The 21740-nt window shown below is 37.2% G+C and overlaps 2 protein-coding genes across 2 annotated transcripts; both read right to left on the reverse strand.

Annotated features, from left to right (window-relative positions):
- Nucleotides 1-1794: 1794 nt before the first annotated feature.
- LOC101736576 (probable ribosome production factor 1) lies at nucleotides 1795-6907 on the reverse strand. The gene is made up of 6 exons (XM_004928627.5): nucleotides 6689-6907; nucleotides 6439-6562; nucleotides 4338-4501; nucleotides 3546-3750; nucleotides 2895-3040; nucleotides 1795-2016 (listed from the first exon to the last, which is right to left on the reverse strand). The coding sequence occupies exons 1-6, from the start codon at nucleotides 6712-6714 to the stop codon at nucleotides 1839-1841; spliced, it is 843 nt and encodes a 280-aa protein (XP_004928684.1). The 5' UTR covers nucleotides 6715-6907; the 3' UTR covers nucleotides 1795-1838.
- A 2084-nt stretch (nucleotides 6908-8991) lies between these two features.
- LOC101736447 (116 kDa U5 small nuclear ribonucleoprotein component) lies at nucleotides 8992-21453 on the reverse strand. The gene is made up of 16 exons (XM_004928626.5): nucleotides 21130-21453; nucleotides 20671-20900; nucleotides 19930-20181; nucleotides 19402-19659; nucleotides 18731-18972; nucleotides 17996-18129; nucleotides 17480-17666; nucleotides 16795-16935; nucleotides 16459-16671; nucleotides 15841-15976; nucleotides 14967-15165; nucleotides 13883-14025; nucleotides 12925-13061; nucleotides 11551-11671; nucleotides 9590-9782; nucleotides 8992-9182 (listed from the first exon to the last, which is right to left on the reverse strand). The coding sequence occupies exons 1-16, from the start codon at nucleotides 21318-21320 to the stop codon at nucleotides 9029-9031; spliced, it is 2931 nt and encodes a 976-aa protein (XP_004928683.1). The 5' UTR covers nucleotides 21321-21453; the 3' UTR covers nucleotides 8992-9028.
- Nucleotides 21454-21740: the final 287 nt, after the last annotated feature.

The following is a 21740-nucleotide window of genomic DNA, read 5'->3' on the forward strand; positions in this document are numbered from 1 at the left end:
GTATGGGAAAGCTTACATAGCACAAATTTGGTATGGTAAAAATGCTTTAGTACATATTCGATTCGTTTTGTATTAAAACTAATACTGAATACATATAAAATGAAAAGTTGTAATTTGAAGGGAAATGAAATTGCCATAAAAAAAAATCAACATATCTATACTTCTATACTAATATATAAATCTACAATGGTTTTTACGGATTTTCCGTTATAACTACTGAAACATGCATCCGATTGACTTGAAACTTTGTATCCATGTAGAAAATACATGTACCTACTTAATGGATAGGCTAATATTTATATGAGTGTTGGACTCCCTACACCAGTTCGGGGGCGTTAGTGATAAGAATCTGTGGGGGTAAGAATAATGTTAATTTTAAATGCCCAGCGAAGCGGACGGGTACAGCTAGTTATTATATACAACTATAGGATTAAGCCTGAGAAAGAATTCTGCCTTCTTCTGTGCGCCTTAATTGTAACCTGGTTTTCTTCTTGAAAGTGGTTCGCAATCGTGGACTTCTTTTGGCTTGTTTGGCAGTAAGATATGAGCTAACGTAGATACCAGTTTTTCTAGTATTTGACATCATTAAAAGTAGGTAGGTACCAAAAAAGTCAAAAGTCAAGTTTTGCAGTAACTTTTTTTTTATCGCTGGGGAATCCATTTACGGCTACCCGGTCGAGGAGGGTTTGCAGTAACCTAGTGCAATAATATTTGTTTTTAATCTCCTGTAAATAAAGTAGTTAGGTACAGTAAAAGCTTTATTCGCTGGGTATATGTTTTGTAAGAATGCCGTGAATATGGAAAAGCGCGTTTACAAAGGATATTCAGTTCGATACCAACCTACCTATAGATTACAATCCCTTTCATCAACGTGTACCGATGAAATCCATGAATATAGGGTCGCATTTTTTCTATCCGTCGATGAAGGAAGCGTGATTATGGAGCTTCTACTGTATTTATTAATCAACCGTTATGCTTCACATGCTCTGACAAATTAAAGTGATTCCGCTGAATTGATTTAGTATTTTAAGACTTAAGTACCAACAAGCTATCCATTAAATTTTCAATATTTGCTTTAAGAATTGTCATTATACGGCTGACGTTGCAGTACGAGAAAAAACGATATGCATCATGATAATCGCCTTATCTATCATTGCTGCCGCTGACTAGGTACTCCCCGAATCCTGTTTACACAAAAGCCAGTCGCCATCGACGCCCTAGACACGTCTTTACGGATCCATCAGATCCAATAAACTTTGCATTAGACACCTTTAGCTCTAACACTAGAAGTAGGGACCAGGATAACCGTACTCGTCGAACTCTGAAAAGAGAGCAACCTAACCTAAACATCAGCCCGCTGAGTTTCTGAGTCGCGATTCCGATCCGGTAGTAGGTTCATTCGCGAAGCAGCTACTTTTAAGTTGTTAGGTCTCCATTGGAGGGGCTCGGGTAGCTATTAGCAAAACCCACCCCTCCTGGCTGAGCCCTTGCTCGTCTACCTGCCCTGGTAAAACTGAAAAGGCCTCCGGGTCACCAGTAATCTCTCAAACATAAAAAAAATGAGTAAAAAAAGGCGGTTGAGGCAACATCCCCTTGCGAGATATAGAAGAGAATATTTATAGCATCTATCAAGAAATGCTGATCATTTTCTACAAAAACGAGTCTTCGTAATATTTCCTAACATATTAATCTCTACTGCCAACAGCAACTAGGGCTGTTTGATGTAGAGCGTTATTATTGCTTATTTGACGGGTCAATACAGTGAGTACTATTTACAGCATAAAAACAACCAGATCAATTTAGAAAATAATTTATTACTCAACACACGGAAATTGCAACTATAAAAAGAATTTCCTTCTAGATGTTTCCATTTGGTGTCTCCTGCCGGCGATGATCCATTCGTAATCTCCTCGCTTCGAGTCGAATGTCCCTTGTTGAAGGGAGATCAGCTTCAAAGTAAACCGAGGTCCTAGTTCGCACAACTTGGCGCGTTTTCCGTCTTTTGTAAATTCATACCTGGAATAAACAAATACATAGGTACATAATGCATAGGTGTTTATCTAGATTTTGGGGACAACATATTATTTAGTATTCACTATATTATATTTAGTGCTAGTTATATCGAATTATGTGAGGGCGAAATGCAAACGAAAGGAAACTAGACAACATCGAACTTTAAGAGACAATTTTTATAGGATCGAAGCTACTATATTTCACTGACAATGGATGAAACTATTACTGCATATGAGTCGTCTATTATCAAAGGTGGCAATCTGTGCATTTGGACAATTTTTTTTTATTGATATGTCAATACAGATTGATTTGAATATAATCGTCTCCTTCAAAGAATACGGTTCAAAACCTGCATTAAATAAAGGTTAATAGTTAACCTGTTATTTATCTAAAATGTCGTTCCGAAGAGTTTTGTGACTGCCAATGGAATACAAAGTCAATAATTCGTTTTTCTGATTTACCTATCATTGTCCAAAAGTCAGATTGCCGCCTTTGATAATAGACGACTCATATGCGGTAATTATTCGTGGCTTACAGAACGCAATTGACTGTTAATATATAAAAACATTCATGTAACCGTCTCTAGTGTTGGTAGTTAAGTAGGTAAATACTATGAGCTCGTCTGCCTAAGCAATAAGAAAAAAAGTACATTTCGTTTTCTATACATTAATATGTGAAGCAAAAACTTTGTAACCCTTTTTACGAAAATTGCGCGAACTAAGGACTATGAAATTTCCTACACTTATAGAATATAGAGCAGGAGTGCAGTAAAGTGTCTTTTGAAGCGTTCATATTGTATTGAATGTGGTGAGAATCAAACATATACATTCAAAGTTAGTTACTTTCTGATCTTGGAACCACTCGTTTATTTATATACTCACCGATGATGCCTGAAGAATATATAGTCTCGTTGGTTATGAAAGGTGACAGCTCTCCGGCCTCGGAATTGTGGTTCGTAGTGAAAGAGCGCACCTAGCATGCGACCCACGGTCAGACCCAATCGTGTACTGAAGTTGTTGAGGACGACCTGAAAAATGTTTATGCCAGAATATTTATAAAGATCCATAAGTCATGAGAAAATTATAGTTAGTACTCAAGATTTGATTAATTAGGACACAAAAAATTATAACAGATATATAAAACAATTACAGGAAAATTGCATTCATTCAATATTGTGTACTAAGCAATATTAATACATAATAATCAACATCTAGCCTGTTTCTGAAGCGAAAAATTGAATATTTTCTTTTTAAAGAATGGTAGAGCCATTACATTAATTTAAACTTGGATCTCATGTTTCAAGTTGATTTTTGATGTAAACATAATTATTACAAGTAACCACACTAGATGCAATATTATTAAAAATAATCAAGAAAGTATTTTCAACTTTACTGCTAAACCCTGCACTGATGTAATATATTAACTTCCATTATATAGTTGTTAAAGTGAATTCTTCAGCCCTTAGTGATGTATGCAAAAATTTCAACATTCAACTGTTTGATGCCCAGTAAGATAAACAGTTATTTATCTACCTCTGGTCTGTGTATGGTAATTTCTTTATGGTCCTTTCCTAGTTCTGGTGTGATCTTACAGCTAGAAAGACGGAAGTGCGCAGTGGGACCTGCAGGCAAATGGATGAGAAGAAAACCATTAGGCTGCCGTTGGTTCTCATTAATTATAATCACATCTGTGACGTCTTCTCTGATTGCTGATTGTACTATACGTTTCACTGATGACCTGTCAACAAATTCAAAATTTTTTCAATATATTTTTAAGAGAATGTAACATAGAACTATGTTTAATGTAAAATATAGTAAATATGGCAGTTTATAAAAGGTATTCACCATAGATTTATATTAGGTTTGTTATAAGTTGTTTTATATTCATGTTTTAGTTAACTCACATAACATCATAAATTTGAAGACAACCAGATAATATATCATAATTAAGAGGGATCGGTCATAGAAAAATCATCATTTGACTCATCATGATCATCATTAGCCCAAATGTTCAAAGCTAGACATGGCTCATCCAAGTTTAGCTATAATTGTGCTTTTGACTAATCTAATAAGTTTTTTTTTTTTCATATTTGTAATCAGTATCCTCATACATCTTAAGCTGAGTTGAAACTTTTACAGTAGGCACAAGGATGTATTTATCGTTTAAAACAACAAATGGTGTGTAAGTAATGTTAGATATATACAATACTCAGTGTAGAATATAGCTCTTACTAGTGGGTATTAAAATATTGTTGCTTGATATTGGTTGTCTCATTTAATGGACACACTAACAATGATAGGCTGTATAAATGCATTAAAAAATACCTCTGTCTGTATCTCGATAAAGAATTAGGTATAATCCTAGTCAGTTCTCTTCCGAATATTCTAGTTTTACTGTGTGGATTATCAGAGTATGTGATCAGCACTTTTGGCTCATACGAATTCTCATAGTATGTTGAAAGTTCATCAAGTTCCATATCTTTTTGTGCCTGAAATAGGAAATACAACATGTAGTTATTTATTGCATTAAGCATTAAAGAATAAAACCTTCCTTTTTCTACAAAAGCATATTTACACTTCACTACAGATAAAGATTGATTTTATACTTAGTATATTGTAAATTGTACTGAAGATGTTTTTATTAATATTTTTAAAGTCATTAAGTGGTTATGGTCATCAACAATGCTAGAGACAAAGACAATCCACTGAAGTTGTAAAAATGTTGTAATTACCAAACAATGATCTCAATTTATTCTCAAGTAAACTGGATAGATTGTTTATATTGTTATAAAATATTGAAATTTTGTGATTTTCTTATATCAATTAATTGATAATATAACATAATTGTTATTGAAAACATTACAATATCTACTAATATAACTAGTCAGGTCATAAGTATTGTCACACAGTAAAAACTTTTCTTTTAGAATGCTGGCCACAAAAAAGTTTATTGAATTCGAATTTCCCATTGTTCATGAAAATAAAAATGTATACTTTTAGAATTTTACTCATTTTTAAATATGAAGTGGACGCTTAAAGAAGACCGTGTTGCAGTTATTGCGTTGCATCGTTGCGGTTACGCGCCAATTCAAATTTTTAACATACTGAAAAATTTGAATATAACCAAAAGATTCGTTTATCGTACCATCAAACGATACAGTGAAGACTCTAGTGTAGATGACAGGTCAAGAAGTGGTCGTCCTTGGTCTGTTAGGACTCCAGCAGTGATAAAAGCTGTGAAGGCGCGAATTCAAAGAAATCCCAAACGTAAGCAGAAACTGTTGGCCATTCAGATGGGGTTAAGCAGAACCACGGTGAAAAGGGTGTTAAATGAAGACTTGGGGCTTCGGGCATATCGAAGAAAAACAGGACATCGTTTGAATGCTCGTCTAATGGACCTGAGACTGAAGAGATGCCGCGCTTTGTTGAAGCGGTACGCGGGGAAAAAATATCGGGAAATTCTTTTTTCGGATGAAAAAATTTTTACCGTAGAAAAGAGCTACAACAATCAAAATGATAAGGTGTACGCACACAGTAGTGAAGAAGCGAGCAACCGTATTCCGCGTGTCCAACGGGGTCATTTTCCATCCTCGCTCATGGTATGGTTGGGAGTTTCTTATTGGGGCTTAACAGAGGTACATTTTTGTGAGAAAGGTGTAAAAACGAATGCAGTTGTGTATCAAAATACAGTCCTGACGAACCTTGTGGAACCTGTTTCTCATACCATGTTCAATAACAGGCACTGGGTATTCCAACAAGATTCGGCGCCAGCTCATAGAGCGAAGAGCACACAAGACTGGCTGGCGGCGCGTGAAATCGACTTCATCCGGCACGAAGACTGGCCCTCCTCCAGTCCAGATTTCATTCCGTTAGATTACAAGATATGGCAACACTTGGAGGAAAAGGCGTGCTCAAAGCCTCATCCCAATTTGGAGTCACTCAAGACATCCTTGATTAAGGCAGCCGCCGATATTGACATGGACCTCGTTCGTGCTGCGATAGAAGACTGGCCGCGCAGATTGAAGGCCTGTATTCAAAATCACAGAAGTCATTTTGAATAAACTTTAGTGTCATAAGAATCTGTTTTGTTAAGTTCATTTTGGTATATGAATGGTTACATAATGAATAAACTTGTTTCAATTATTTTACATTAAACATGTGACAGAATTTATGACCTGACTAGGTATGCAGCAAATAAGTTGTCGAACATAAAAAAAATACTGTGTAAATAGGTGGAAATATTAAATCTCAATTATTAGGATTGTTTATTAACATGTTATAATGCTGTACATTATCATCATATCAATCTAAACACAACAACTGCTAATTATATCTTTTATACTTGTATGTTTGTAGTCACATGTGTATAGTAAAGATTTTATAGTACTTGGAAAGATCCTTATAATAAGGTTCTTTGCATTTTTACCTCCTCTTGTTCCTCGGTGTCAGCATTAACGAGCATCGTCTCATCTTTTTCACGAAGAGTTTCCAACGTGTGAGGGATTTTCTTAGGTACATCATCTCCCTCTTGTTTCTTTTCTAACTTGCGTCTAAAAATTTTAATTTTTTTCCATTACAATAATTGTTTGAACTAATTGAAATAAAATCACCATGCGAAAATTCCTTATTACAGTGGTTAGCATTAGGAAATAACGTTTATACATAACCATACTTACTTTTTTTTATCCTTTCCACGAGCCATTTTGTACTTTTATATTTTATGCAACTAAAGTAGTGTTTTTTAAATTCATTAAAGAATAAATTGGTAAGTTGGTACACTTATCAGAAATTAGATTACATAAATTCTCGGAACTTTTAAAAAATAACAATAACAGCACGCTACTTCATTCAAAAATTTTCACGTTTTCTTGACACTGATACTGACATTTGACTTTTGTTTTTAATTCGTGCATTGAACTGGCAAAGGAAACCCAGCTTACACAGTCAAATCATTTGCAATAAAGGTGAAACCAAGTCGGTTTTATGAAAACTGAAATGAAATGAAATTAATAATGGAAGTAATGAACGGAAATTAAATGAGTTCATATAAAACACCAAAGTAGGTATTCCATGAGATGAAACGAAATGACCTGTCATCAAAATTATGGTAATGCAACAGTATCTGATTCAATGGATTTTCGTTATGGAAGAATCCCAAAATATTGACCAGCAATTTTATTTCATTTTACCAACATTGTGTACTATACTGTTCATAACATACCATTGTTGCGCATTTAACGAACGAAACACTTTATTATTATCTATGAAAATAAATGAAAAGTTTCCTTAGATTCGGGTCTTACGTTGCCATTATTGTTAGCAAATTTGTTTTCCTTTCTTTTCATACCATGTTACCTGTAGCCTCGGGTGCTGTTCTGGCTACACTGGGTGTGTGAGCGAGTTTGCGGGCTCGACCTGGAAAAGTTTGCTAACACCGGCCCTAGCAAGAGCAGTAGTGCTTTGCTGAAAACACCACCGAATCAGCTTTTAAAAATTTTCGACCGAGTTTATAAAAAACTTCAATTAGGTAATGATATTAATTAAGTAACGTCCTAGGAAAACGGTGGAATTTTACTGAGATTTTGGTGGACTTATTGGAGCAAGCCGAAAAGGGACGTCCAGAGAATTTGTTTCATTTATCCACATCTCCCTATTTGTACACTTTCACAGTTGCTAATTGCTTAATAAACCGCATTAATACGCGTTTAAACCTGAAGAAACACTTTTGTAAAATAAAATAATTCACACTACTTCCTCCTCCTTCTCGCGTTCCCGCCAAAAATTAATATGTCCACAAATTGCTTTAGTGTTATCTTCTTGAGCTGACAAACGGAACGTAGCTGATGCAATCAAATATTTAAATTTCAAAAACTAAAACCTTATTTCTTAGGCAGAAATAAATAGAAATAGCCTTTTTTATTGCTTAGATGGGTGGACAAGCTCACAGCCCACCTGGTATTAAGTGGTTACTGGAGCCCATTGACATCTACGACGTAAATGCACCACCCACCTTGAGATATAAGTTCTAAAGATCTCAAGTATAGTTACAACGGTTGCCCACGTTTCAAACCGAAACGCATTACTGCTTCACGGCAAAAATAGGCAGGGCGGTGGTACCTACCCGCGCGGACTAACAAGAGGTCCTACCACCAGTAATCCACCAAATCATAATTTTGCGGGTTTGATTTTTATTACACGATTATTCCTTCACCGTGGAAGTCAATCGTGAATATTTGTTGAGTACGTATTTCATTAGAAAAATTGGTACCCGCCTGGGATTCGAACACCGGTGCATCGCTCAACACGAATGCACCGGACGTCTTATCCCTTAGGCCACGACGACTTCATTTATTGATTTTTTATTGCCCATGTAGGGAATATTGATGATCAGAGACACAGTTTTAGCAGAGTGGATGGATTATCTGTAGTTATAGGTAATGAAGAAAAGTAATCCGATATGTAAACCTGCCCCACGTATCACTGCCGATTCTGAACTATGTTTCTACTGTTAGGCACCTACCGATAAATTTGATAAACGTGAACATGACAAAATAGTAAAACAATTTGAATAATGAATACATTTTTTTTTACTAATTTAGATTAGCCGAGAAACTTATGGCTTAACTACCTAACATTAGTATGTTGTTGGATTTATTTTGTGAGTAGTATAATCGCTAGGATAAATCGTTAAAATGCGACAAATATTAACATGTCACCTCTGCCGGCTTTAACGTTTGGCAATTTTATAAAGTACCGCGCACTCCCTCTAGGTTTAATGGATTTAATAAAAAATATATAGAATGAATAGTATAACGCCAAAAGTTTCACATACAACTGCAAATGTTTTTTAGTTTTGATTTATAATAATTAATCTATGTATTACATACTATAATAATATGTTTTCACTACATATATATTATGTTATTGTTCAGTAATTTTATCAAAACTTTGCACGTAAAATGAAAAACAAATACCAAAATAATTGTTTGGTAAATTTTATTAAATCAGAAATATAATTAATGAAGTTGTACGTCTTGTCTTGCCAGCTCCAACAACATAGGATCGTCGAAAAACTTATTGATGGACACGTCCTCACTGAGCCCCTTGCGTCGACGGGTCTTGATCATGAACTCTCTGGCTAAATGCGTCGCTGGCTGTGGTTCCAATGGCCTAAATAAATAAAAAATGAATTAAATATGATTTTATCATTCACTGCTGATACAGATTCGTTTATAATAAATATCATTATCTTCGTCAATACACTGACCCGGCAGACTTCGTAGTGCCTCAATCGATAAATAAAAGACCTAAGCTTTTGTATAAAATAAACTTAAAATAAACAAAACGAATCCGTCCGACGGGGGACACATGAAAAAGAAAACATTTTTTTTATTTATATTTAATTCCGAGCATTTATTATTTATCTACCTTTTAAACCTTCTCTGGGCTTCCACAAATAATTCAAGACCAAAATTAGCCAAATCGGTCCAGCCGTTCTCGAGTTTTAGCGAGACTAACGAACAGGAATTCATTTTTATAAATTAGATAGATAAAACAATCCAAACTAGACAACTCACCTGATAACAATACTCTTGTCGAGCGGGTCGCCGGGCACGATCTGCCAGTGATGGAAGACCTGCAGACAGAAGGCCTGGCCCTGCGTGTGCGTGCGCAGGTCGGTCTCGAAGCCGAACGAGTCTATGGCCGGGACGAACGCTTTGATGGTGTAGAGCGGCGACCCGGGGACCGGAGCGTCCTGGGTCACGTGACCTGCGCGACGAGCCACAGACTCAGTCGGTTTTTTCTACCTAAGCTGATAGTCTTGTGAGACCATATCAGCGTCACCGGGCGAGTGGGTGAGCTCACGGGGCTCAAACCTGACGTTGTTGCTAACACGATCCCTAACAAGAGCTGTGCTTCGTAGAATCAACCACCGGATCGGAAACGCGACCCACTAAGAAGATCCGGCGAGAAACTCAGTGGGCTGTGTCTGTGGGTTAATTTACTCGCCGAGCCCTTCGTCGCAAGCGACGGGTTCGACGAAAACCCCGATGACCGGCTCAGTCGGTGGAATCAACAGCACTATATATTACAACATGTATATAATGTGGGACGGTAGAGTGAAATCTAGTGGACTTTCATACCAAAATTTTTTATTTTCCAAAAAAAAACCCTCCTTACCTCGTCATGTCATTCGATGACTGTAATTTTCATTATTCTTATTTTAAAATAATTCTAATGTGTCAGTGTGAACCTGATCAAAAAAAATACCGATCTTCCTACATATACATAATATGTATGTATATATTTAAAGGAAAAACCGCATTTGCGCTAAGGTCGCCGCACTGTGCGGGCACAATTGCGGATACGTGCGCAGTGAGTAGGAGTGGGTAATATCGGTTTTGCCGCGTATCGAATCGTATCTATATATCGAGGATCAATATCGGATATTGAATCTATATATTTTCTGAATCTATATATTGATGGATGCTGGTAGATTTTCTCGATTCATGATATTTGAGATTTGAAACGATACGCCGATATAATATCGTAGTATTTAAGTCAACGTTATACGGTTGGTTTTCTGATATCAATTTATAATATGATCTTAAAGTAATAAAAAGAACATGAAAATAAAAATATCAAAAAAACTTTCCTTCATGCTTTTACCAGGCTTAGGACTGGCTACATTATTTTCAGTTTTTAGTATTTTGTGTCTTAATTTAAAATTACAAAATATACCAAAAGAGTGTAGATTTCAAAAGTTTAATACAAACACAAGAAATAAACTCAATTATTTGGATTTAACTAAAAATAGAAAAATGTGTACTTTAAAAATCAAACACAAAAAACTTTGAAGTATTTATAAACACTTGTCCAAAAATTCTAGTTCAAGGTCAAAGCGCGTGAAATTAAATTCAACGATGCAAATAGGCTATACTGCATTCAAGTTAGGGTCGAAAGTTGAAACTTCTTTCCTTAATTGTATCCTGCTGATACGCTTAGAATAATCTACAGACATATGGACTTAAATATAAGGTTTACAATTGTATGGATAATGCCTGTTTCTGTTTCATTCATCACATGATATCGCTATCGTGCGCTCACTCACTCTGGCCGATTCGATACGAACCAAACGAATATTGCTGATATTAACGAATCGGTACGATATGCCGATGCGCATCACATCGAGCAATATCGTGTATCGGCTGATATCGAAATATAGATTTCGATTCACGAATCGGTCCGATATGGCGATGCGCATCACATCGAGCAATATCGTGTATCGGCTGATATCGATATATAGATTTCGTGCGGGGCGATATCGGATTCAACGATATTGCTGCGATATATAGATATTGAATCTATATACGATTTATATCACCCACTCCTAGCAGTGAGCAACCTGGTTGTAATCAGAATTATAACAATCTTGTTGCCACACGAAATTAAAAGCTGCTTTATCTGCGATATTTTTTTTCGTTTAAAATGCTGTGATATTAAGACGTTATTGTCCACCAAATTATTTTAATAATACCTCTCCTCTTAGCCAGCACCGTGTAGACGGCGGATACGCAGTCGGCCGGCGCTTGCACCTCAACAAACAGATACGGCTCCATCAGACGAGGGGTCGCCATTAGAAATGCTGAATACGCCACCTGTTTAACAGAAGGTCCTGAATCGGTCTGCCCTCATGGTGTATCTGTCTGAGGATCTGCCCTCTGGTGGTAGGACCTCTTGAGAGTCCGCGAGGGTAGGTACCACCACCCTGCCTATTTCTGCCGTGAAGCAGAAATGAGTTTCAGTTTGAAGGTTGGAGCAGCTGTTGTAACTATACTTGAGACTTTAGAACTTATATTTCAAGGTGGGTGGCGCATTTACGTTCTAGATGTCTATGGGCTACAGTAACCACTTAACACCAGGTGTACTGTGAGCTCGTCCACCCATCTAATAAATAAATAAATACATATATATATTTTTTCAATTAAATTGCGACTCAAGCAATGTCTTATTTTTTTTATTTTTAGACTCTTTGGCGGGAACGCGAGGAGTGAAGTTGTGTGATTTGTTTTATTTTGCCTATTTAGTGCTTCTCTCGGTTTAAATGTTTAATAACAGTGGTTTATTAACTGTTTAATATCAGTGAAAGTGCAAAAATGTGGGAAAACGAAACAAAGCTGCTGGACATAACTTCTCGGGATCCTCCAAAAAGTCCACTGAAAAAATCTCAGTAAATGACCACCATTTTACTGAGATTATATTTCATCCCATGTCATCTCATTTCATTTAATTTCACTACATATTATCATTTTTCATAAAACTATTAATATAAATTAAAATAAGACATGACTTAAAGGTCATAGTTAACAGGTCATAAAATCCCTTTAAAAAAAATTTTATTTTTATTTACTGCTCATCAGATGAATATCAAATTTCACGACGGTTATCCCATCCACGAAACCGGTACAAATTACTTTTACGCAGCAAAAATAGGGTGGTTATACTCGTCTAATGTTGCGTTACACAAAACCGGTGTCAGGATGTCCGGCGCGTCCGCACGAGTAGCTTCCACCATCCTGCCCACTTCTACCGAGAACTGGTCACGCATTCCGATTTCAAGAGAGGGAGAGCTACTTCATTATTGGCACTATGAAGTTCTAACCAACAGACACAGCCCACTGAGTTTCTGGTCGGATCTTCTAAGCGAGTCGCGTTTCCGATCCGGTGGTAGATTCTACGAAACACTGCTCTTACTAGAGCTGGTGTTAGCAACGCCTCCAGGTTTGAGCCTCAAGAGCTCACCCATACGTTAAGTTTACGCTGACATAGCCTCTAACTTAGATAGGATTTACTGAAGTCGAATTGAGGGTTAAATTTCAGGTCTGCTGGCGAGTGGTGGTGCTCAACTCACGCGTCGCGCCGTGGGGATGATCTGTCCGCCGCCCCGGTGCAGCGGCTCCTGCGCGATGACAGCATCCAGGATCTTGAATTTCACGTTCCTGATGGGCTCCTCACAGAGCGGCCCTTCCCGCGTACCCCACTGGAAGCCTGGCAATAGCGCCAATTTACATTAACACGTGAATGGGTATGAACTTAGACGGTAACGTGAGGAGGGAGCATCCTAAAAATAGTGTAAGAAAAAATGATTTTATTGTAAAAAACGCGTGGGGTGCACGATATCAGTAGTTATAAATATTTTATGAACAGATATGAGTAGAAATGTTATTTTGATATTATCCTGAAAAGCACCTTTTCTATTTTTTAGTTGGATTTTCTATAAATGAGTCGACTATTATCAAAGCCGGCAATCTAACTTTTGGACAATGATTGGTAAATCAGAAAAACGAATGTTTGACTTTGTATTCCATTGGCAGTCACAAAACTCTTCGGAACGACATCTTAGATAAATAACAGGTTAACTATTAACCTTTATTTAATGCAGGTTTTGAACCGTATTCTTTGAAGGAGACGATTATATTCAAATCAATCTGTATTGACATATCAATAAAATTTTTTTGTTGAAATGCACAGATTGCCACCTTTGATAATAGACGACTCAAATGCGTGTTTTGTTAGTTTTTTTAAACTATTATTTATTTTTCATTTTTTAATTGAATTTCAATTTTTTTTTTAATTTTTTTTATGTATGGAGTTGTCATCAGTCCTTAATAAGTATACCAAATTTCGAGTTAATCCGACCCTTTGAAAGGGGTCAAAATCATGTTCAAAGATTCCGTTACAAACATACATACATACGTCTGAAGCTAATAAAAGCGTATTAATGATTATGAAAAATGAATTTACACTTGGAAAAATTACTTTTAATTACCGGACGACTTGTCTATTAGGAAAGGGAAAACTCAGTTTACCTTGAACAATGCTATCCTTGACCGAAGCCAGGAGATGCTTGTCCACTTCGGAGGGTAGAGTGTCATCGACTAGAATGTTGGGTCCCATCGTGTCGGGACCGAAGGCCCAAATCGAACGGGCAGCCAGAAGATCCCAATCGTATCTGCAAATATTAAAGTTTTTTACTCAAATCTTATCTTATTAAATTACTGGGACTCATTTAAGTTTCGGTGAGTTGAACACGTGGAATGGTCTGTAACGATGGCCATCATAGCACACAAGGTATTTGATCGATCTCGCTTACGACCTTTTCAAGATAAGCTTGCGTATCGACAGGAGAAAGCGGAAATGTCGTAACTTACATTTTGGACTAAATAAATGTTTACCATACTCTTGTATGAAAAAAATACGACTAAAGTTTTCACCTTTTTTTGTCATAAAATTTCATACCAATTTTCAACCGTCTATCTCTATGAATATAATACGAGTTGTGAATTTTTTAAATAGTTTTATGGCGCTGGTGTAAAGTTGGGTTTTTCGAGTTACGACAATTCCACTGTCATCCGTCGATATAAGTTATGAGTAAGATACTTAAGTAAGATACGTTCCAAACAACAACATTCGGACCCGTTTGATGAAATTTCTTCCCTTTGTGCGTTAACCTCCAAACTGATCCTCTCCCAGACTGAACATGATCACGTCGGGAGATATGTAAGCTTATCTTGAAAATGTTATTAAGGAGACACAGACATCTGTCAAATATCTTGTATGCTATGATAGCTACAGTCACAAGACAATCTCTTCATAATTCAATGTTACAATCTTTTATTTTTATTTTTTTATTGCGTATGTGTGGACGAGCTCACAGCCCACCTGGTGTTAAGTGGTTACTGGAGCTTATAGACATCTACAACGTAAATGCGCCACACACCTTAAGATATAAGTTCTAAGGTCTCAATATAGTTACAACGGCTGCCCCACCCTTCAAACCGAAACGCATTACTGCTTCACGGCAGAAATAGGCAGGGCGGTGGTATCTACCCGTGCGGACTCACAAGAGGTCCTACCACCAGTAAAAAAATCTTATAAGAACGAATCACTTACTTCGTCTGGAAGAATTCTCCTAGCCTCTTCCTGTCCCAGGACACGCAGACCGCGCCCGTCTCTATGTCCTCGGCGAGACCCCGCTCCAGAGGTTCGGCGATCATCGTCAGTTTGTTCCTCTTGTTCGGAGTCTCGGCGAAGCATTTCAACGACGACGTCTCGACTACAGTTTCGCAGAACGACACGACTGGATCAGCAACTGGACAAAATGATTGTATTTTTTTAAAAATGGATTTTATGACCTAGTAACTAGGACCTTTAGGTCAAGTCTTATTTTAATTTTTAACTCTTATTTTTACTGAAAAATGATAATATGGAGTGAACTGAAATGAAATCAATATGATTAATTTGAGACATTAATCAACTGGGATGAAATTAAATGAAATGATTCATTTACTGTGATTTTTTTAGTGGACCTTTTGGAGGATCCCGTGAAGTTACGTCCAGCGGCTTTGTTTCATTTTCCCACATTTGTGCACTTTCACAGATATTAAACAATTAATAAACCACCGTTATAACACATTTAAACCTGAAGAAACACTAAATAGACAAAATAAAACAAATCACACAACTTCACTCCTCGCGTTCCCACTAAAAAATGTTTGTATTGTTTTAAAATATATTCAGATTAGGCTGTAAATTATGTATCACTTTGCCTTTAGTCGACTGATGACGTTTATAGTCTGTGGCATCGATACGTCATGTCACGTCAAGCTGTATTCTGTTTGAGGTCATCAGCGATCTACAAGTATTAGGTATATTTCTCGTATTTTACATTGTAATAATATATTTTTTTACTAGCAATCGAATCGAAACTAAAAACTTAGTTTGAAAATTGCAAAAACAGTCTTCGAATAAAACAATAATTTTATACCTTTGATATCAATCTCGGAGTACATATTCCTCAGATCGTGCATCACGCAGTCCAAATATAGTTCACCGGTTCCCAATATCACGTGTTCCCCTGACTCCTCCACCCGGGTCGACAGTAGTGGATACGACTTATTTACCTGGGGCAAAGCATTTATGTTCATGTGAAAAAAAAAACTTAAAGTATACAAATGGGCACCAACATGGCAACCCTGAACTTGATCCAAAGTAAATTAAGGTGCGACGCAGTACAAGGTGTGAGGCAAGGCTGTTTATGTGCGAATATAGTGTTATCACTACACTCTGCTGCGGTAAAATCGGGGTATTAATGCCGGTAAAAAAATAATTAAATCTAATAGGTAGGGGCTTTGAGTTTATATAATTTTATAAGCCGTTCACAATTAGTACAACGGTCCCACTTCTTTCTTCTTCGAAATTATAAATTCACTCCGATTGGAAAGTTGAGATTGATCTTTCAATTGAAATTTCGACTTAATCCCCAAGGCCATACAGTGGCATTTACACTGTGCTTTCTGTAGGCTCTGGTCAGTGAGCACTTAACAATTTGAAACGGGTCTTGTTTCTCAGTCCAAATTGTTCTTGAACAGCGGAATTGACGGACCTTTCTCAGCCCATCCAGCATCTTGGGTAGCTCCGAGGGGTTGACCGGCTCGACGGCTATCTTGACGACGGCTTGAGTGTTGAACCGGAGCGGAGTGAACGTGTGCAGCTCGCAGTCCTCCTCCGCCGACACGACGGTGCACGTCTTCACTATCGGCTGGTCGATGCCTTCTATGAGGGCCCAGCACCCGGCAGGTACGCGGTTCAGTTCCACCTGAAAAAATCAAAATTTATTTATTAACGTTATATTTTTTCTGTAACTCTTATTATTTAGATTATAAAATTACGAACTAATTGCTATATGTTTTGGTTCGCAATAATTAACCACTGAACTCACTTTATATCTAGCCTCATATATCCAGAGCCTTCCGACGTTCATGATCCTGGAGTCCTCTTCATCCTGGGAGCTGTAGTTTTCACCCAGGACTCGCACGGTCTGTCCGGCGTACAGCGTCCCGCTCATGATACGCGCCAGTACCTGTCAACATTTTCTACGTTGAAAACATTGGTAGCCGATGATAAAATTATGGGTGTCTTAGCCTACAAAACTCCATTTGAATAAAAAAAAAATAGTGCGCGAGCAACTTGGTGCTCGTGTATGAAGTGAGTTTTTTACTGGTGGTAGGACGTCTTATGTGTAGTCCGCACGAGTAGATACCACCGCCCCGCCTATTTCTGCCGTGAAGCAGTAATGCGTTTCAGTTTGAAGGGTGGGGCAGCCGTTGTAACTATACTGAGACCTTAGTAGAACTTATATCTCAAGGTGGATGGCGCATTTACGTTACGTTAGATGTCTTTGGGCTCCGGTAACGGTGACCGGTTAATTTTTTAACAATGAAACTAAAATAATAATCTGATTTTCCCACGTTATAATTCTCATTATCCTGATCATGTGAAAGTTTATATTTTTATTTAACTTAGTTGATATTTTGAAAGTGAGAGGTAGAGAGAGAGAATAACCACTTAACACCAGGTGGGCTGTGAGCTCGTCCACCCATCTCAGCAATAAAAAAAAAAGTTACCAGGAAGAAGCCGCAGTCGTCGGTGGGGTACATCTTGGTGGTGTGCGCCACGAGCCGCGCGGACTGGTCGCAGTGCAGCATGTCTTGACGCAGCTCCCCGCCGGCGCCGCGGTAGCAGTGCGCCACCTTGCGCGCCGCCGCGTCCAGTGGGGACGGCACGTGCCGGACCGCCATCTCCACGAACCCGCTACACAACACACACATTCAAACGGTCTTCATTTATATAAATAACTAGCTGTAACCGTACGCTTCGCTGGCATTTAAAATTAACATTATTATTTCTCACCCCCACAAAGATTCTCATCATTAACGCCCCCGCAACTGGTGTAGGGAGTCCAACACTCATATAAATATTAGCCTATCCATTAAGTACGTGTATTTTCTATATGGATACCAAGTTTCAAGTCAATCGGATGCATAGCTCAGTAGTTATAATGGAACATCCGTGAAAACCACTGTAGATTTATATATTAGTATAGCTATTATCTGGGCTAAACATCGGTATTCACATCTTACCAGAAGTCGCCGAAGAACCTGCTGCACACGAGGCGGAGTAGCGGACGCACGTTCAGTTTGGCTTCCTGCTTCGTTAACTTTATACCGAGTTCTGTGAGCACAGCTGGCAGGGTGTCGTCCACGTCTCCCACCACCTGTGATGAAATATGTCTTCAACAACTTCAACTTTAGCACAGTACTTCCATACACTACCTGGTACTGTTAGCAACGCAATTCAAAAATGTTTAAATATTTTATGGCGTTATTTATTGGTGGTGTTGTGTGAAGTGACTGGTCTCTTTCATTTTTTTCTATTTCATAATATGAAGTTCATAATAAGGTAGATAAAAGGTAAAAGAAACAAATACTTTGGTCTCACAAATAACCTAAACAAAAAATGGATACATTAGTTTATAAGCCGTCAAAGTGGGAACAAGAGGTATACCAGGGAAATATCTCTATAACATATTAAAAGTCCTTGGCTTGTCAAGAACTTCCGTAAATTCTATACTTGAATAAACATCTAAAGCCACACTAGTAATTTCCTATAAGATTGGGCTAGACAGGAATTTGTATAGAGAATGAGGAGAGCGTAATGTGCATTATTGATATGGACTCTTTAAGCCTACACCTGTGTTACAAGTCCACTGGCATTCTCTAAATACCTCTCTCCGCACCATAACGGGTCCGGTATCTGCAGGGTCAATCCATGGATTGTTGATATTTTCTAATTAATTATTATTTACAATCAATTACTTGAGCAAAAATCTTGTACAGCGGCTCCAATATGAACTCCACGAAGCTTCTCTGAGCAGAGGCATGAGGTTGTTTCTTCGTGAAGCGTCTAGTCTTCGCGTTGAAGTAGACATCGCCCCACAGCCAGCCCGCCATGTCGGATGCCCGCAGTCCGCACGCAGGGTACGAGGCAGCGTACATCGCCGCAAACGATTCCAGAGAGAAACACACGTCGTACAATGTTGACGCGAAGCAGACATTACCTGGACAACAGTATACTCATTCAACTTAGCAATCGCCTTAAAAATGGATTAAAGTATTCATTTCTCTTATTTGTGTAGATGGCTACATAATTACCATTTGAATTCACATTTGGTCCAAAGAGTACTTTATGGTAGGCAGCGGCTTGGCTCTGCCCCTGGCTAAGCTGACGTCCATGAGCGACGGTGACCACTTACCATCAGGTGGGCCGTATGCTCGTCTGCCTACAAAGGCAATAAAAAAATAAAAAAAATAAAAATGAAAAAAAAAAACAACTTTTGGCAATGTTCTGTACCTTATCTAAGACACAATGTTTATTTGAAATTGATCCATTCCAATTGACATGAAACTTAGTACAGTACAATTGTTGTTACTTATACTCCAGGTATGGTTGGTGACAAACCTGGCTATAGGAGATACTAATAACTTACCCAGAAGTGGTGAAAATACAATTGGAGGCTCATCAGGATTATCCTGAGGTTGATTGGTCTCCAGCATAGAATTCAGCTCATCAATAATATGCCTGAGCTTATAATAGGCATCTGCAGGAGGTAATTTTAGCTCAAGCATTAGCCTGTCTATTTTGTTGATGCAAAGAGTTAAATGAATTCTTTCTTGTACTGCATGACGTAACATTCGCTCCGTGTTGAGCATTATACCTTCAGCAGCGTCCACAAAGAGTACCGCTCCTATAAAAGACAAAATTAACCTGTATTTGTTTATACTGAAACCTCTTTTTAAAAAATATTTTAAAATGAATTTTCATAGGCAGCATTTGTGAAGCGTGTACATTTTTGATAATAACCTCAACAATTAAAAATGCTCAGATGTCGACTTATGGTTATAATGTCAAATAAAGAAACACACATGACTTTGATTGTTGGTTAAATTGCTTTTATGAGTATTGAGAATTGATAAGTATTTCACAAATAAGCTTTCCTCTTCAGTAAAAAAATTACCATCCGATATCCGCAAAGCAGCAGTCACCTCATCACTGAAGTTCACGTGACCTGGAGTATCCATGATATTCAATAAATGTGACTTTCCCTTTATATCCTTCAATAGCAATGTTACCGGCATGGACTTTATCGACACTCCTCGCTCTTGCTCCACAAACAGAGTATCTGTATACCTTATAGGTATTGTTGTCTCATTGTTAATTGTTCCAGGATGTGTCTGTCTCATGAGACAGTCTACAAAAGATGTTTTTCCTGAAATAAAACAGTTTTAAGAAGATCAAATAACACTCACTAATTTTCGATAGGAAATATGAAATTTCTTTTTCTGATCTGCACATTTTTTTATTTTTGTTACTAAATCCTATTTTAGATTAATATTGATCACTTAAATCTTAGTCTTTTCTTCAGTTTTCTTGCATTTAATCATCATCATCATCATCATCATCATCATTTCAGCCTATCGCCGTCCACTGCAGAAAATAGGCCTCTATATATAATAATAATAATATAATTCCAATAGTTTCATTTTATTTTATTCAATACACTTTAAAGATTTTACGGTTATCTGTGTGTACATAGTATAAAGTAGTTTTTATGAAACTCAACATTATAAGTTGAATGGTAATTATAGAAAATGTAATAATAATAATCAAATTAATTTATTATTAACAAATAAAAGCTCTACAAAAAGCTCATGGATGACTTGTCTCTTATTTATTTCATTGAAATCACATCACATACCATTGTGCAAGTGGCCCATTAACGTAATATTTCTGATTAAGTTAGTATTATCTAACATGTCAGCCATGTACTCCATGTCGTAGGTGGTCTCTGGTAGCTGCTGTTCTTGAACCTGGAACTTCTTGTGTTTCACAGGCTCTACCAGGGGTTTGTCGAGAGCCTGTGTATCTTCTTCTTGGACGACTGTCTCTACGTCGGGTCCATACACTTCTACAGCTTGAGGATAGTAACTGAAGTTTGATGGTTAATAATGTTATTATTAATCAATAACTAATTTTAACAAATACCAAAACAGAGCATAGCTTTTCTCAGTACTTTTTTCTTTGTTAAAAATATTAGGTATTCGAGGTCTGAGTGTGCTTGTTCTATGGTCTAGCATGTGCGTCGCTAGTACCGGTAAAGTGGGTTAACATCTTGTAAGGCCGCTTTATTTGTTAGTTTTAAATGAAAAAGTTTTACCGTTTGTCCTCATGAAGAACGACGGACATAGGCGCAACTTCGGGCTCCGCGTCTGCGTCCTCGTCCTCCTCCATTGCTTCCTCATCACCTTCACGATTATCCTGACCATATACACTCTGTTCGTCTTCAGAATCAGACTCCAAGTCTGGCCCGATGTAGTTTCCAAATTCGTCATATAAATCTCCGTCCATTTTTAATATTGATAACTATATTTTGAAAATATTTCCGAAAAATAATTATCCAAAACAACTGCCGATGCTCTAAAGATTGTTTTGAACAAGTTTTGACTTTGACAGCAAGATAACCTTAAAATCTGGTTTCATTTCTAAACGAAAATAAACGAATTGGACTGTATGAAAAAAACATAGGTAAAGAGCAGCACTAATAATTTAGCAATGTTTTAATACTATCAAAAAATATCATTTAAATGTCTTATGGTTAGTTTTTAAACTAATATTTCGTAATAATATTTGTGTATTTTCACAGAGATTATTTTAATGCAAGCTTACATTGTTGCTCTAGTGGTTTGTTTTTTTAGATAATATAGTTAAAACGATTAAAAAGATTTGATGTGAACCTACTTTAATATAAAGCTATTAATTCTGATTTTG

Source organism: Bombyx mori, chromosome 15, assembly GCF_030269925.1.
Source record: "Bombyx mori chromosome 15, ASM3026992v2".
Classification (NCBI taxonomy): Eukaryota; Metazoa; Arthropoda; class Insecta; order Lepidoptera; family Bombycidae; genus Bombyx; species Bombyx mori.

Excerpts from the sequence above, each read along its gene's own strand:
- LOC101736576 (XM_004928627.5), bottom strand. The coding sequence starts at position 6,714 with ATGGCTCGTGGAAAGGATAAAAAAAA. Across the intron at positions 6,563-6,688 it reads CGTGGAAAGGATAAAAAAAA|ACGCAAGTTAGAAAAGAAAC; the intron begins GTAAGTATGGTT and ends TAAAATTTTTAG. Across the intron at positions 4,502-6,438 it reads ACACCGAGGAACAAGAGGAG|GCACAAAAAGATATGGAACT; the intron begins GTAAAAATGCAA and ends TTCCTATTTCAG.
- LOC101736447 (XM_004928626.5), bottom strand. The coding sequence starts at position 21,320 with ATGGACGGAGATTTATATGACGAATTTGGAAACTACATCGGGCCAGAC. Across the intron at positions 20,901-21,129 it reads GTTCTTCATGAGGACAAACG|TTACTATCCTCAAGCTGTAG; the intron begins GTAAAACTTTTT and ends ATCAAACTTCAG. Across the intron at positions 20,182-20,670 it reads AATGGGCCACTTGCACAATG|GAAAAACATCTTTTGTAGAC; the intron begins GTATGTGATGTG and ends GTTTTATTTCAG.